Below are 14,026 nucleotides of genomic sequence, written 5' to 3'. Positions count from 1 at the left end.
TACTGTGCTCAGTGTACCTGCAAGGCAGCCCTCCCACCGCCGTGCTAGCCTCTACTTTCCCTCCCACTTTTAGTCCAGTCTGATGGTATCCTCTCTCCTTCTCCCTCCCCACCTTCCTTTCTTTTTTTCCTTTTCTTCCTCTCCGCAGTCCTGGAGGCAGCCTGACTCCGTCCTTTCAAAGGTGATCCTGCAGGGCACTGCCCCACTGTGTGAACCGCAGCTGTGTCGCTGGGCTTGGACTGACTGAGAAAAAGGCCTTTCCCCATCCTCAAAGAGGGAAGCTGCCCGAGATAACATGTTGCATCTCTCTGATTCTCCCAGGCTCAGGCCACAGGGTCACCGCACACGTCGCCCACGCACGGAGGCGGCCGCCCGATGCCCATGCCCGTGCGCTCCACGTCCGCCGGCTCCACCCCCACGCACTGCCCGCAGGACCCACTGAGCGGAGTCGGGGGAGACCTGCAGGAGGCCTTTGCCCAAGGTGAGCTTTGGGGGCAGGATACAGGGCAGAGCTAGAGGGGTCTGGCAGCACCAACAAGATCCCCGCCGAGATTGTTCTAGGTTCTTTTCTTTTGCGTGGGTAGCTTGCAGTGATCAGACTTTCACAGACGGTGTAGAGTCAGGTGCTGGTCCCTCGTCACCAGACTGGCTGCTGTCCCGGCGGGGGGCTGCAGGCTTTGTGTTTGTGAAGACCAGCCTCTGCGGCTTCCGTGCCCTTTTTCCCCCCGGATTTTGTTACGTGACTTGTCCTTTGGGCTTTGCCGCCTGCTCTGGAGGAATCAGATGGAACAGTTCCCGAAGTTGTGCTCTGCCTGGAAATCTGTAGAGCGAGTAAAAGGAGGAAGAGTGGGACTGCCCACAGGACCGTGCTGCCACCCGTGTGACCAGCCGGCGGCTGCCGTGTCACGGAGGCCGGGAGGCCGCGGCAGCTGAGCGAGTGTCCTCTGGGCAGAGACGGAACTGGCTCGTGGAGCCCCGCAGAGTCCAGTCCTGCCTCGGGCCCCCCCAGCCCACCCTCCCAGCGCTGTTGGTTCTGGAATCCAAGTCTCCGGACTGCGGCCGGGAAGCGCGCAGCCCACAGGGTCCCGCTCTTCAGGGAGAGAAGAGGGAGGAGGACAAGGCCTTGGGGGCCTCACGCGGCCCCGCCATCTGCTCTGACTGCCCTCAGGTACGAGGAGAAACCTCCGCAATGACCTGCTGGTGGCCGCGGACTCCATCACCAACACCATGTCGTCCCTGGTGAAGGAGCTCCACTCAGGTGAAGCCCAGAGCTCCCGCCCGGCCTCCCGCGCCCCCTCGCGTCCCCGCGCCCTCCTCACTTGCACCCGCGTGCTCGAATGTTCGCCCGCAGCCGCTCCGCTTGCGCTCACCGCTCCGTCTTTCCGCCTTCCAGGAGGGCCCCCGACGGCCTCCCGCGGACCGCGCCCGCCCTGCTCGCGGTCACGCACACGCTCACGGTCTGTTTCTCTGCAGGCTCCGCCCTGTAGCACGAGCGCGGCCCAGCCCCCGCCCTACCCCTGCGCCCCCCCCCCCCCCCCCCCCCCCGACGCGCGACCCCCGAGGCGCGACCCCACCCGCGCCACGGCCACAGCCGCTCTTTCCCCAGCGCTGCTCGCAGCCTCACGCGGAAGCTTTCCTGGATGACCAGACCGAATCGGCCACAAAAAGCTTCTGGATGTTCTCGAGCTGTCTTTCTGCTCTCTCCCATTTGACTTGATCTTGAAACCCTCTTCTCTCCTTTTGTCGGTGACTAGGCTCTGGTCTCACTGAAGCTGTCACCTGCGTCTGTCGCTCTTCGCCCTCTGTTCGGTGGTCAATGCAGCTCCTTCCTCGTCTCTCCCGCGCTTAGCTCTTTCAGTGACTGTCCGGAGACCCTCACCGTATTTTTCCCTTTATGTAAAACCCAGGAAAGAGAGAAATCATAAAAGGCAGTTCCGCTATCGTCATATTGTCAAGAATCCCCATGACTCCCTTAGCTTTGTAACTGCCAGATGTTTACTAATTTGTTTACAGTGGTCAGATTCCCATGTTCCCTATTAGACAGACAGGTTCTCTCCCTGAGTATACCCATGGTCCTCTGTTGTTTCTTTTCAGCTAATATAGTGCTTTTAAATGCCTTGGAGTCACTTAACAAGGCTATTAAATAAAAATGTAAAGCAGGTTTCCCATGGGCTGTTCAAACACAGCCACTGAAATCATCAGTCCCCACTCTGAGGGCAGGGAAGCCTCGGGTATGTCCTCAGACCTTTAAAGGAGAAAGCATATACCTATGGCTGGCCCGTGGTTCCCCCTCAAACCTGCTGATTTCCACTTAGAAGAGAGTAAGTGCATGGCCTGGGTTGGTTTTCCCAAGGCAGTTAAGATAAGATGCTGGTTCCCCCTTGCAGGGAGTGTGAAGGGGATGCTGCCTCTGTTCTGGTACCATTTCTCAATCCTTTTTTTTTTTTTTTTTTTTTTTAAATTTATTTATTTGGCAGAGAGGGACAGCGAGAGAGGGAACACAAGCAGCGAGAGAGGGAGAGGGAGAAGCAGACTTCCTGCCAAGCAGGGAGCCCGATACAGGGCTCCATCCCAGGAGTCTGGGATCATGACCTGAGCCAAAGGTAGATGCTCAATGACTGAGCCACCCAGGCTCATTTCTCCGTCCTTGTCAGAAGCACTGCCCTCCCCACAAATACACATAAGTAGAAGAGGTGACTGCCTTTGAGATGACTTCACAGGTGATTAGAAAGTCCCTTCCATAATATAGTTTCCCACAGGTGCCAGAAATCCAACTTTTAGAAGGAATTTCAGGCCGTGGAAATTAATCACACTGTGCCTCCCGAACACTTACTAGGATTTGGCCAAGATCAGTAGCTCATGAACCCATCACACTAGGAGGAGAGATAACTGGACACCATCAAACACACAGCACCCAGAGACCAAATATATTCACAAAAATGTAAAAGGTTATAGGCAGTCTCTCGTGGCAGGAAAGGATGGTTTTAACACAGTTCTTTGATGTCTTCAGAAAGTACCTTAGAGATCACGTTGTCAAGTCCTCTTTGGAAAGGCAGTGAGTGATTATCAGAAAACCGATTGCCTGAAGTTGTGCATCTTAAAGGGGCAAAGGCCAGTCCTAGAACTCAGGTGTGGAGGGGACACAGCAGTGCTCTTGCTGCCACAGTGCCCTCTGCCCACACAGGACTGGAGGTCAGGTTCGCAGCCCCACAAGGGCCCCTTTCACTGATGCTCTGCTCTCTCAAGCCCTGAAGTCCACAGGTAGGTGTGGACTAAGTCTGCACGTGACACTGCACCCGCACAAACTGCAGAGCTAGATGCCCCTTACGTGTGAGGCTGCCAGTTTCTGGGTGAATGGAAGGGGCCCACCCAGCACCCACGCATGTTTACTCTCTTTATTGGGGGTTGTGTTAGGATGAGGTGAGATACTCAAATTGTCTTTAAATATTTTCCGTCCCATGTGCACATATTATTTATAGCCAAAGCTGCTCCTCCTCATCTTTTTAAAACTATTTTCACAAATAATAGAATCTTAGGGTTGGAAAAGATCCTAGAAGTCATTTAATCAGCTAGCTGCCCAATATAAAAGTCCTTGGAATATTTCCAGCGAGCTCACTCATGACCCGCTCTCATCACCGTGAAGTTCTTCCTTATCAGGGAGCCAAACTTTGCCTTTCTGTAAGCAGTTTGTCCTCATCCCATCGTCTGAAGCTACGCAGAGTAGATTTAGGACCTCCCGTTCCTGTTAATTTAGGCTTTCCAGTATTCAATGACAGGAAGCATGGCTGTCCCCAAGCCTTCTCCTCTTAAAGGTAACTGTTTGCTGTTTCTTCAGCCATTCTTAATGTGACGTGCTTTTCACTTCACCATTTTCTTGCCCACCTTAGGATGTGGCCAAGAGCATCAAGGTCTCAATTCAAAGTGAGTTCCCAGAGCTGAGCACACTTCTCCCTATGATGGGGGACCAGCTCCCTGTGGAGCACAGTGACCTGTAGCCTCCCTGAGCAAGGGCCCTGGGAAAGCAACCTGAGAGGGCATTAGCTTTTTCCACACAGCCACTTTGCTGTTCAGTCACTTTAAGTTTGTTGTCAGCTAAAACTTCTGGTTTTGGGTTGTCTTCTCTTAACAGAAGCTGGTGTCAATCTAGTTATTCCTGACCATGTACTCTGACAGTTGCTTTCTTGAACTGGGATGCAAGATGTTAGGTATATCCCTAGTAGGTGTGGTCACCTTCGGGAAAGCAGGCATCGAGAAAAGGCAGCGACCCCCACCCCAGTCACCAGGGAAGCCAGCCACAGAACCTGCAGCAGGACGGGTGACCTCTCAGCCTGCACTGCCCCGGGGGCTCAGAGCTCGTGGGTAAAGAGCGCCAGCATGTGTGCCGCACACGGGGCAGGCCAGGTGCGTGTCCGAACCCTTGGAGGCCTGTGACCCCGAGCCTTGAGCTAGGGCTTCATCCCAAGCCTGCTAAGTCATTCCCTTCACCCTCCTCCTACACCCTCCTCCCACAGCTTGTGCTGTGCTGAAGGGTCACTGGCCACCTTGGACTTGTTTTCACAGCAGAGGAAGGTGCAGAGGAAGAAGAGGAGAAGAAGCAGGATGGGAAGGACAGAGGTAAAGGGAGCTCTCAGGACCCCTAGTTGGAGTGGGAGGCAGAGCTACATTGCTCTTGAGGGAACGCTCCCCCCTTTTGTTTCTGCTTTTCTTCCTGCTGCCCGTTTCCCCAAGCTTCCAGGCCCCCAAAAGGGCCTTCGGCCTGCTTTTCCCAACTGACCATCAAGGAGGTGGTGGTGTCAGGCGATCCACAAAAGCCTCCTGACTTCCTAACACTGTGACAGAGGGTTCGGACGTAGGAAGTAGATACCAGGAAAGCACACGACATGACCCTTTGCCTCCAGGAGTTTATAATATAGTTAGGGAGGCAAGACAGAGATATGCAAAATAAATAGGAGATAAAATGAAGTGGCAGGAAAGTTAATCATCAAACTCTGAGTGTGTGATTACAAACATGAGAAGGGTTTCTGAAAAGGAAGAGATTATTGTGGGCAGAATAGCTAAATGGTTTTGTGACCTCAATGGAAGAATTAAAAGCAATAAAGAAAGGTATCAGCAGAGGAGAGTAATGCCTTCCTAGTTTTATTGTGCATAAAACGTGCTTAATAACTTGTTATGTACAAAGAGCTGTGCTAAATGATGTCCGTGTATTATCTAATTAATACTTAACAACCCTCGGAGATACATAATGATGTCCCGATTTTACAAGTGAGAAAATAGGCTCTTTGAACTGGGTCTTTCTGATGCCACACTACACACTCTTCATCTTCATGAGTCTGTGTTATGCTGAACACAGAACATTGGAGAGCTAGCTGTTGTATCTGTCCGGTATTAATGTCTGTTTCCAGATTCCTCCAAAATGTAAGAGATTTTGGTCTCTCTTGTTCAGGATGTATCCCCAGTGCCCAGAACGGTGCCTGGCACAGAGCAGGGTATCAGCAGATGAACAAATACAGGGAAAGAAGCCAGGTGATGTGCTGGAGTGCTTTGTCTGGGAGAGAGTGGGAGCCGCCCGGAGGAGGCTGGGCTGGGGAAGGTGCGCCCACTCCCCCCGCCCCGGCTGGATGCTCTGCTCTGAGCTCACCCCTTCGGTCTGAATTCATTGCCCACAAGGAAAGATTCAAGACAGGGCTCCGGGTGGTACAGGAACCTGCACGGGAGTAGTGGGTAGAGCCGGGATTCTGCCGGGGCGGCTGATGCCAGCCCCCACGCTTTCTTCTGAGCAGCAGGTAGACTAGGCAGGTGAGGAAAGTCATAAGGAAGGGTGGGAAGAAGTTGAGTGGGAGCTGCAAGCCAAGCAGCTGTGACGGGAAAGGAGAACACGTGGGGATGAGGGTCTGTAGCACCGCTGCCCACGGGGGCTGTCGTGGGTAAGAGAGCCGAGCCCCATCAGGACTCTGAGTCTGGAGGAGGAGCCTGGGAGGGGAAGAGAGACATAGTCCAGGTGCCATGGTTATCTAGTGAGTCAGAGCGAGGCCTGCAAGGCCATGGACAGTAACTGCGAGGAATTGAGGAGAATTACATATTTGGCATGGCCACCAAAATGTCAGAAGTCGAGGTGCTCCTCTCCATGCTGGAGATATCTAGCAGGGCTACAGGGCATGGTAGAAAGGACCAACTTTCGGGGCTGAGAGTGGGCCAGGAAGAAGGCAGGAGGGTTGTTGTGCAAGAGGCAAAGAGGGGAGGAGATGACGGGGATAAGTTTACACTCCATCAGCTTGTGCTCCAGTCATACACGCGCACACACACACAACCCAGCCAGATCCCAGCGTTCATGTGGAATGTTCTCTGCTGAAGACGTAACAGCTGCTGCTTTGGTCTCTCTTCCCTTTCACCCTTCTTTCCCCGTAGCTTTTCCCATAGCTTCCTCTCAGCCTCCCTGCATTCTTTGCAGACATGGAGGACGGACATGGCTTCCCTCACCCGACGCCTCCTGGTCTCAGGGGCCTCTGTCTGCACCCGTGTTCCCTGCCAGTATCTCTCCTTTCCTTCCCTCCTGCTCTCCGTGTCTCTCCATCTCTCTTCCAGTGCATAAATGAGCATTTCTGTCTGTCCCTGTGAGAGCCCCTGAGTTTCTGTTTCTGTGGCTTTAGGTGCTGTCCGGAGGGAGTGTTAAGAGTTGGGGTGAGACATGGATAGGGTTTTAAACAAATGTTTGACTCTCAGCATTGTACAGGTCCCAGGATATGTTTTTGTAGCTGTACCGTAGTGGGTATGTGGGTAGGGGTATAACCCAAGTGTTTTATGAATGGACCTTCTGATTGTCAGCTGTGGTCTGGGCATTTGCTCTTACTGTAGACCAATATGGTGGCAACTGGTGTCACCAAGGCATCAGAGAACAGTAACTACCAGCCCTAGAGCGCTGGTTTGCTGCTTCAGGGTTGAAATCATGCTGACCTCACATCAACACAACCTGCTCAGCACCCTGTCAGGCAGATGTAGTCTGCTGAGCGCAAAAACCATAAGAACCAAATGGGCACTTTCAAAGAATTCATGACCGAGCTGGACTTCCTGACCACATTCACCCTTACCTCAGCCCCCTCTCTGCCCTCCCCTGGATCTCCGTCTGGCTGCATCCTGGGGAATGCTTCTGCTCCCCTGGGGTGCCCCTCTGACTTTGCCACCCCTCACTGCTCACCTGGAGTGCCGATACTTGTATCCAAGACTACGTAGATGAAACAGACTAACATATTACGGCAGAGCCCGAAATTCATCTCAGCCCCTCCAGAGCCTCATCTTATGCTCCTCTGCCCTTCAGAATTGCCTCTCCAGAACCTGCCACCCACGGTGTTGGGAGCTATAAATCCAGCTTGCATGCTCCGAGAGCGCTGGTGCCTATCTGGTAGACTGACGGCCGTGGCCCTGTGTGACTCCTCAGGCGTTTGAGGGTGCGGGCAGTGTTCAGGATTTCAGGGTGAGCGGGAGTGGTTTAGTATTCCCAAGCAGATATGCCCACAGGCAGGAGATACTGCCCATATCAAAATTTAATTCCTTCTCACGTTCGTCACTTTCAGAACCAAGGGATGGGCTATGCCCCCGATATAACCGCTCCCCAGACTTAGGGTGGCTTCATGTCCGTGTTAGTACTATTGTTCTCCTTCTCCCAAGAGACGGCCCCCACGCCTGTTTTATATTCGCTGCAGCTGCCGGTTGTAGGTAGCGTGACTCTCCCTGCCCTTGCCATACCTGCTTGGGAAAAGTCAGCATCCGGGGCAGCGAGGGGAGAGGCAAGTCCAAAAGCCCTTGGGTCTGTGCAGTCCCCTGAGAGAAGAAATGGGCTGGTGAGGGGACCCCAGGCGTGACTTCTGTGTGTTGTTTGTGTCCATGCTGTACAGGTTAGCAGAGGAGCTGAGCCAGAGAGGAAGCGCAGGTGAGTACCATGTTCTCTTCTCTCCTCACGGTTCCTCTCCCTTTGCAGCTTATGTCTTTGTCCCCCTCCTCCCTTGCCCTGGTCACACCATCCAAGCCAGAGCCACCCTAAAGGGTGAAGATTCAAGTAAAGTTTTCCCTTTAAAGAGCCCAGCTGCCACCTTTCCCCTTTGCTGCAGCCCTGCCATCAGACCCTCTTGGCCCCCTTCCCAGGCTCTAACCCATCTTGCGCTCCACTGGGCCTGGCCTGGGCCTCAGGCATGACTTGGTGGTGCCCGGGGCTGGATGTAGCTGGCGGACCAAGACCTGCTGGCTGAAACAGGCCGTGGGACCTCTGCCACCTTGCTCCTGATGGCCCACGGCCACTGTCATTTCTCTCCACGGGTCCAAACCACTGCCAGCACCCTGGGGTTCCGACACCCAGAGCTGTGAGCTGCCACGTACCGGACCGCAGACTGAATTCCCATCCTGCAGGATCCCCCTCCCTCCATAACGCACCCCCCCCCGTCCCTCCCTGCAGTGCCGGCCAACCTGCACCCTCCGTCCTAAAACGATTAATGCAAGCACAGACCTCCCCAGAGGACAGTGCTCATTGCTTTAGGGATTAATCTTTCACATCTTTCCATCTAAGGACCTTAACTCTTCTTTCCCCCCAGTTCTGAGATCTTGTGGCTTTGGGGCCTGCTCACTAGAAAGAAGGGATGAAAATAATTGGACAACCAAATCTGTTCAGGGGAAGAGTTCTTTCAAGGATGTCCTTGGTTTGGCCATGAGATGTCTTTTTGTTGATCTTGCCTTCCCTCCCATCCTGTACTTCTGTGTGAGTCAGGCCGCCTTCCCCATTACAGATCTTCCAGGCCAAAGAACCAGGGCTGCAGCCCCACAGTGCCGAAAAAGGAACTTTCTCTGGGCCCTTCTGAGGAGTCCCACCCTGGAGCAGCCTCCCAACCTTTTCCTGATCGCTGCCCCGCACCCCCTACCCGCCATGGGCATCAGGCCCTAGAGGGGTTCTGTTGTGCTCCCACTGTGGGGCCTGCTGTCTCTGAGCCCGCACTGACTCAGGGATTGTGCGAGCTAGGAGGGGAAGCACGCAAGCTGCAGAAATTCTCCCGCTGCCCTGGAAAGCCCAGGGCCTCCGGGGCTTGGGCAGGGCTCTACCTAATCTCACTGCACAGTCAGGCAAGGCCCTTCCCAACAGCAGGCCTGGGCTGCCCCAGCCAAGGAGAGAGTCAGGAGCTGACTTGCCCCTCAGGAGCCTGCCAGAGCCCCTCTCCCCGGGGTACAGAGGAACTGGGGATAAGCAAAAGGCACGTCCAAGCCATCTGGCCCACCCTCTCCACGCAGATGAGGAAATGCAGGCCCTCGGCCTGGGAGCTTGGTGCCAGAAGTAGACGCAGAGTGGCGTCCCCCGATGCTGTCCCTCTGACCCTGTCAGGAGTTAACGAGAAACTCACTGGTGGTAGAGTCCGATGAAAAGTGTCAAAACTCAGGTGGCTCAGTTTTCCAGACCCTTAGGTTCTGCCCTCCTCCCGCCGCCTGAGGCTAAGGCTGTCTTCCCTTCCACCCAGTGTTCACAGGCACCTCTCCAAGCTCGGTGCCTTCCTCAGTCATGATCCTTCTTCCCCACAAAGCACCACCTTCCAAACTTGTCCTGTGAACCCAGTTCTTTTTTCCTGGAAACATTTCCTGACCCCGTGACCTCAGCAACGACTGCAAAAACTCCAGGTACCCCAGAAAAGAGAATACCTCTTTCCCTAAAAGGGGGCATGAGTGTTATCAGTTCTTTGAAATCTCCGGAGCTGAAAGGTAAGCATCCCAACAGCCCCGCCGCAGGACATTGTCTTGTCCCCAGCAGATGTTAGCATTGGCTCGCAGGCCCTCCGTGGCGCCCGTGAGTAACAACATCGCGTCTGTCCTACACAGGGGGCATGCGGCAAGCTGGCGTTGACACGAGGAAGGCGAGGCCCTCCCCCAGAGGCGCATTCCTGTCCGTCCTCCGGCTGCACACCTGGACCAGGCTTGCAGGCTGCCAGACGTCACTGCCTGGCAGGGAGAGGGGAGCCCGAGCCGGTGGGAAGTGGGAGGGGCCGCCCCCCCCCCCCCCCCCCGCCCCGCTGCCAGAGGGCCTCCCCGGTGCACAGCCCTGCATGAACCAGCATCTTCATCACTCCCCTCGGGCCCAGGTCTCCTCTCTGCAGCAGGAACTTTCCCGGAGGTTGAAAAGAGAAAAGAAACAGCACGAATCTCCTGTGTGTGTGACCTGATGGCGTTCTTGCCGGCACGTGGGGTGCTCCCCGGGGTGGGGGCCCAAGTTTCCTTCCTACCTTTGACCTTTGAAAACCGACAGATTTTCTCCCCTGTATCGTGCAAAGACAGCTTCAGGCCTTGCTCAGTTTTACAGACACTCACACCCTGGCCACAGCGCTAAAAATAGCCTCCTTCCTTTCTCTCGCACTGGCGAGGCTTCCGCCCGCTCCGGGTGATGCCGCTGCTCTGCGGCCTCGGCGGGCCGCGGGCGGGAGGAGCAGAGAGCCCCGGACGCTGCCTCCCCTGGCAGCCGCTCGGTTCTCCGCCGCTCAGCCCGCGGCCGGCCGGGCGGGGCGCGCTGACCCGTGACCGCCAGAGGGAGCGCTGACCCCCGGGCGCCGAGCTCGCGCCGCCTCTCCCCTGCGCAGGCTTCCATTCTGCTTCAGCGCACATGATAATCAATCCCAATTCCCGGTGATTTTCATTTATTTTTTTTCTGCTCCCTGGGCTCCAGGATGTTATTTTTAGTAGGAGAACTGCTATAAATATTTATAAAGGGCAGTGACTGGAATGAAGTGAGAGGCCCCACAGCTGGCTCTCATCGCCCCCCACCCCTCGGCAACACACACGCGTCGGCAGACCCCTGCCCGCTGCGCGGAGGCCGGTGCAGAGCCGCTGGGCTCAGCCTGTAGCCACCCACGGAGAGGGTCACATGGAAACCTCGTGAGCCGGCAGTCCGGGGAACCCAGGGGTGGGGGTAACTGCGTCCTTCTCTCTCACAGGCCGTGCCGTTTCCCTTTCGCCCACCCCTGAGGGAGGAGAAGGCTTGTGTGAGGGAGGGCTGTGCCCCTCTAGGCCCAGCGCCTCCATGTCGTGAATGCTGGGTGTGAGGGGGCAGGTGCAACTCGGATCACTCCAGCTGTGTGAGCGAAAAGGAAGTGGGAGCCGAGGAGAAGCCCCTGTGCCTGTGCAGGGCTTGCCTCCCACAGCAGCTCCTGAGCACAGCCTAGGCCCAACTGTGACCAGCAGGGAGCAGAGGCCCTCAAGAGCCAGCAGGGGCTCTGGTAAATAAAAGCACCGGTGAAAAGGTTCTCCCACACACTGAGGAAACGGGGACCCAGCCTTGCCCGGAGGGCCAGAGGGGACAAGAATGAAAGTGACCATATGGAAAGTTCTGGGGAACACTCTGTGCCAACCAACGGTGAGATTAGGTATGGGAGGGCTATAACAAGTCTCAGGGATGAATGACCCTGGGGGGAGACCGTATGCTCCCCCACAGTCCTGACTTCCCACACCTTGTACCCTGCCCCCACCTCCCAGCTCCTTGCGTGGACTGCTTGCTTCTTCCAGAGCAGAAAGAGCCAAAGAACAGTCAGATTGAAAGCACCAGTGGTTCCAAAACAGCCAAGTGCTCAGGCCAGCTAAGGTGCACATGGTGTGTGGCAGTGTCCTCCGGGCCTGGGGAGGCCGCCCAACTCCACCTCTCAGCGGGTCCTTGCACCAAGGAGGAGCCTCGAGGTCTTCGACCACCGGAGAGGCACGGGACTCCCAGCCTCTCCCCTGCACCTGGGATGAGACAGGGATGTGCTCAGATGCCAGCATGACCGTGCCTGGGGTGCTGGGTTTTGTATAAAGTCCGGCCAACAGCCGTGCTCTTCTACAGCTAGAACATCCACCGTTATCTAAGGCCCCACGGTGCCTCCTGACTTCTTGGCTGCGGTGGAATGCGGGTCCCTATCAGAAGTTTGAAGCGGGTCCCTTTGCTCAGCTCTGACGTAGAACACAGGTGTCACCTTGTTGGGGAGAGGCGTCCTTCTTAATTGCTCTGTGACCATTTAGGGTTCGAATTTAACCTGAGTAGAGGATCTTTTCAAAGAAGTGACAGATACTGTCAAGACCATCGGCCCCCTGGGCTGGTGTTTTGTGGCTGTGAAGACCCCTAGAGAGGTCCCGAATGCCACCTGGATCTTGAGGAAGTGGTGGCTCCACCAAGCTCAGGTCCAGAAATCCCAGGCGGGCCCAGCTTCCATGTACTTTCACAGCCCCCTCATCGGCTGCTCGTGTTTTATCCCCTGGCAGACTCCCCCTCTTTTGCATAGCTTACTCCCTGCTCCCGTAGTCATAGTCGTAGCAGCTTCAGAAAGGTACAGTTGCTATGGCAATGCCTGGAGCCATCTGAATTCCTGCGGCACCTTCTGGAAGCAAAGGACTTATGAAGAACCAGTCATGGATTCCAAATCTAGCTTCCCCTGGCCTCTCCCAAGCCAGGGGCCAGATGATGATTATGTACTGGAAGTGTGGGAGGTAGGTAGCCCATCTTCCTTGGGAAGATACCCCCATAGCTGCAAGCCACGTGTCCCTGAACAGGTTTTCTGTGTGTGGATCAGAGAACTAAGTGAGGCTTCCTCCCTGGGACTCTTAGATATGACACGATACCAGTGGTCCTAAAACTCAGGATCCGAATCTCCTGGAAGTCTCAATCTATAGAGAGCTAGGTCCCAGTTTCTGATTCGGTAGCAGTTCTCACAAGCTCCTGGGGGGTCCGAAGACTGCACCGTGAGGACTACTGAGCACACTTTGGAGTAGGAGCCACGGCCAGTCAGGTGGAGACAGGCCGGAAGGAGTGGTCAAAAGGAAGAAAAAGAACGGGCCTCAGCAATCATTTTTCTTGGTTAGGTGCCCTGGGAAACACATGCCGTGACAGGGGTCCTACACTTTTTTGGGGGGGGGGCGGTCTTCAACAATCAACAAAGACCTACCCTCTAGGCGTGTACGAGCGGGCCGCATTACAAGGCAGGCTGTGAACGTACAGAAGACCGAGATCCCAGATGCCCAGACTGGGTGGGTTTTGCACGGTCTAGAGTCTTAGCAGTTGGGGAGGTTATGTGCTAAAGTGCTTTCCCCCAGAATGCAAATACCATACTCCAACCCCCGTGTTTGGGCCCCAGCTGGGCTGCTGCCTCTCAGCCTACCCAAAGCTGAGAGTATAATTCTAAGAGGAAATGATGACTGCAGCGCCCCAGACAAGGGTTGCAGGCCACCTCAGTCAGGAAGAGCAGATCCCACGGGTTCTGATGCCTTCTCTGCACACTTAGCCCTGGCTAGAACACCAGGCCTGTGGGTGGTGGGCTTGAGGTCTCTCCTGCCCAGGAGTGCTTACGAGCAGGTGGGATGTGCTGGTGCCATCAGCCCTGTGCCGCCTCCAAGGGGGCACAGCCAAGATAGGGCCATGGTACAAAAGACATGGGGCTCAAATCAACTTACAAGTTCCAAAAAACAATACTAGTTTCCCAGTTGTGTGAAAGTTTGGATGGGTGGTGAGTGCTTTCATTTTGAAAATACATAATTCCTAGGGGACACCATGAGGCGAACTGGACTTGCTGGGGGTGGGAGGGTGCTTTGAAAGGCAGGCACCAGATGGCCATCTCGGTATTTCTGAAGTAAGGGGAGCCTAGCGCTGCTGAAGGTAGACATTAAGAAGGGACAAGTAGGGGCATCTGGCTGGCTCACTCGGTGGAGCATGTGACTTGATCTTGGGATCATGCGCTCAAGTCCTATGTTGGACGTAGAGTTTACTTAAAAAAAAAAAAAGATGGGGGCAGGGGGACAAGTAGCTTGGAGTGGGACCGTCATTCTATTGAGAAGATACTTAGGAGCTCTGTGTGCTGAGCACCAGGCCCCCTCCTCGGGTCTCCAGGGCCTTAGAGGTTAAGGTTGGTCTGAGTTCATAACTAGGGAGTGGGATGGGCTTGGAGGGCATGCACTGCCCTCTGAAGCCAATCAGACTGGGGACCGTGGACACAAATGGGACAGGAGAAGGGAAATGGTCACTACTCAGAGTGGTTCTGGCCACGTG

The 14,026-nt window shown here is 55.2% G+C and overlaps 1 protein-coding gene across 10 annotated transcripts in view; it reads left to right on the top strand.

The window, feature by feature from the left end:
• The window catches only part of DTNB (dystrobrevin beta), a 238,112-nt gene extending 228,158 nt beyond the window's left edge, over nucleotides 1-9,954 (top strand). For 4 of the 10 annotated variants that reach the window (XM_047745317.1, XM_047745312.1, XM_047745318.1 and 1 more), the window contains 4 exons: nucleotides 322-481; nucleotides 1,169-1,258; nucleotides 4,561-4,614; nucleotides 7,327-7,415. In XM_047745317.1, the coding sequence (XP_047601273.1) occupies nucleotides 322-481; nucleotides 1,169-1,258; nucleotides 4,561-4,614; nucleotides 7,327-7,400 (378 nt within the window). In that variant the 3' untranslated portion in view covers nucleotides 7,401-7,415. Of the gene's footprint in view, nucleotides 1-321; nucleotides 482-1,168; nucleotides 1,259-1,754; nucleotides 2,488-4,560; nucleotides 4,615-7,326; nucleotides 7,443-7,889; nucleotides 7,925-9,846 lie in introns of those variants that run through there. The other 6 variants (XR_007130044.1, XM_047745316.1, XM_047745315.1 and 3 more) reach the window with 6 other exon arrangements.
• Nucleotides 9,955-14,026: the final 4,072 nt, after the last annotated feature.

The sequence above is a fragment of the Lutra lutra genome, chromosome 9 (genome assembly GCF_902655055.1).
Source record: "Lutra lutra chromosome 9, mLutLut1.2, whole genome shotgun sequence".
Taxonomy (NCBI): domain Eukaryota; kingdom Metazoa; phylum Chordata; class Mammalia; order Carnivora; family Mustelidae; genus Lutra; species Lutra lutra.
The sequence above is the reverse complement of the archived record's forward strand: the minus strand, read 5'-3'. Positions and strand labels throughout refer to the sequence as shown.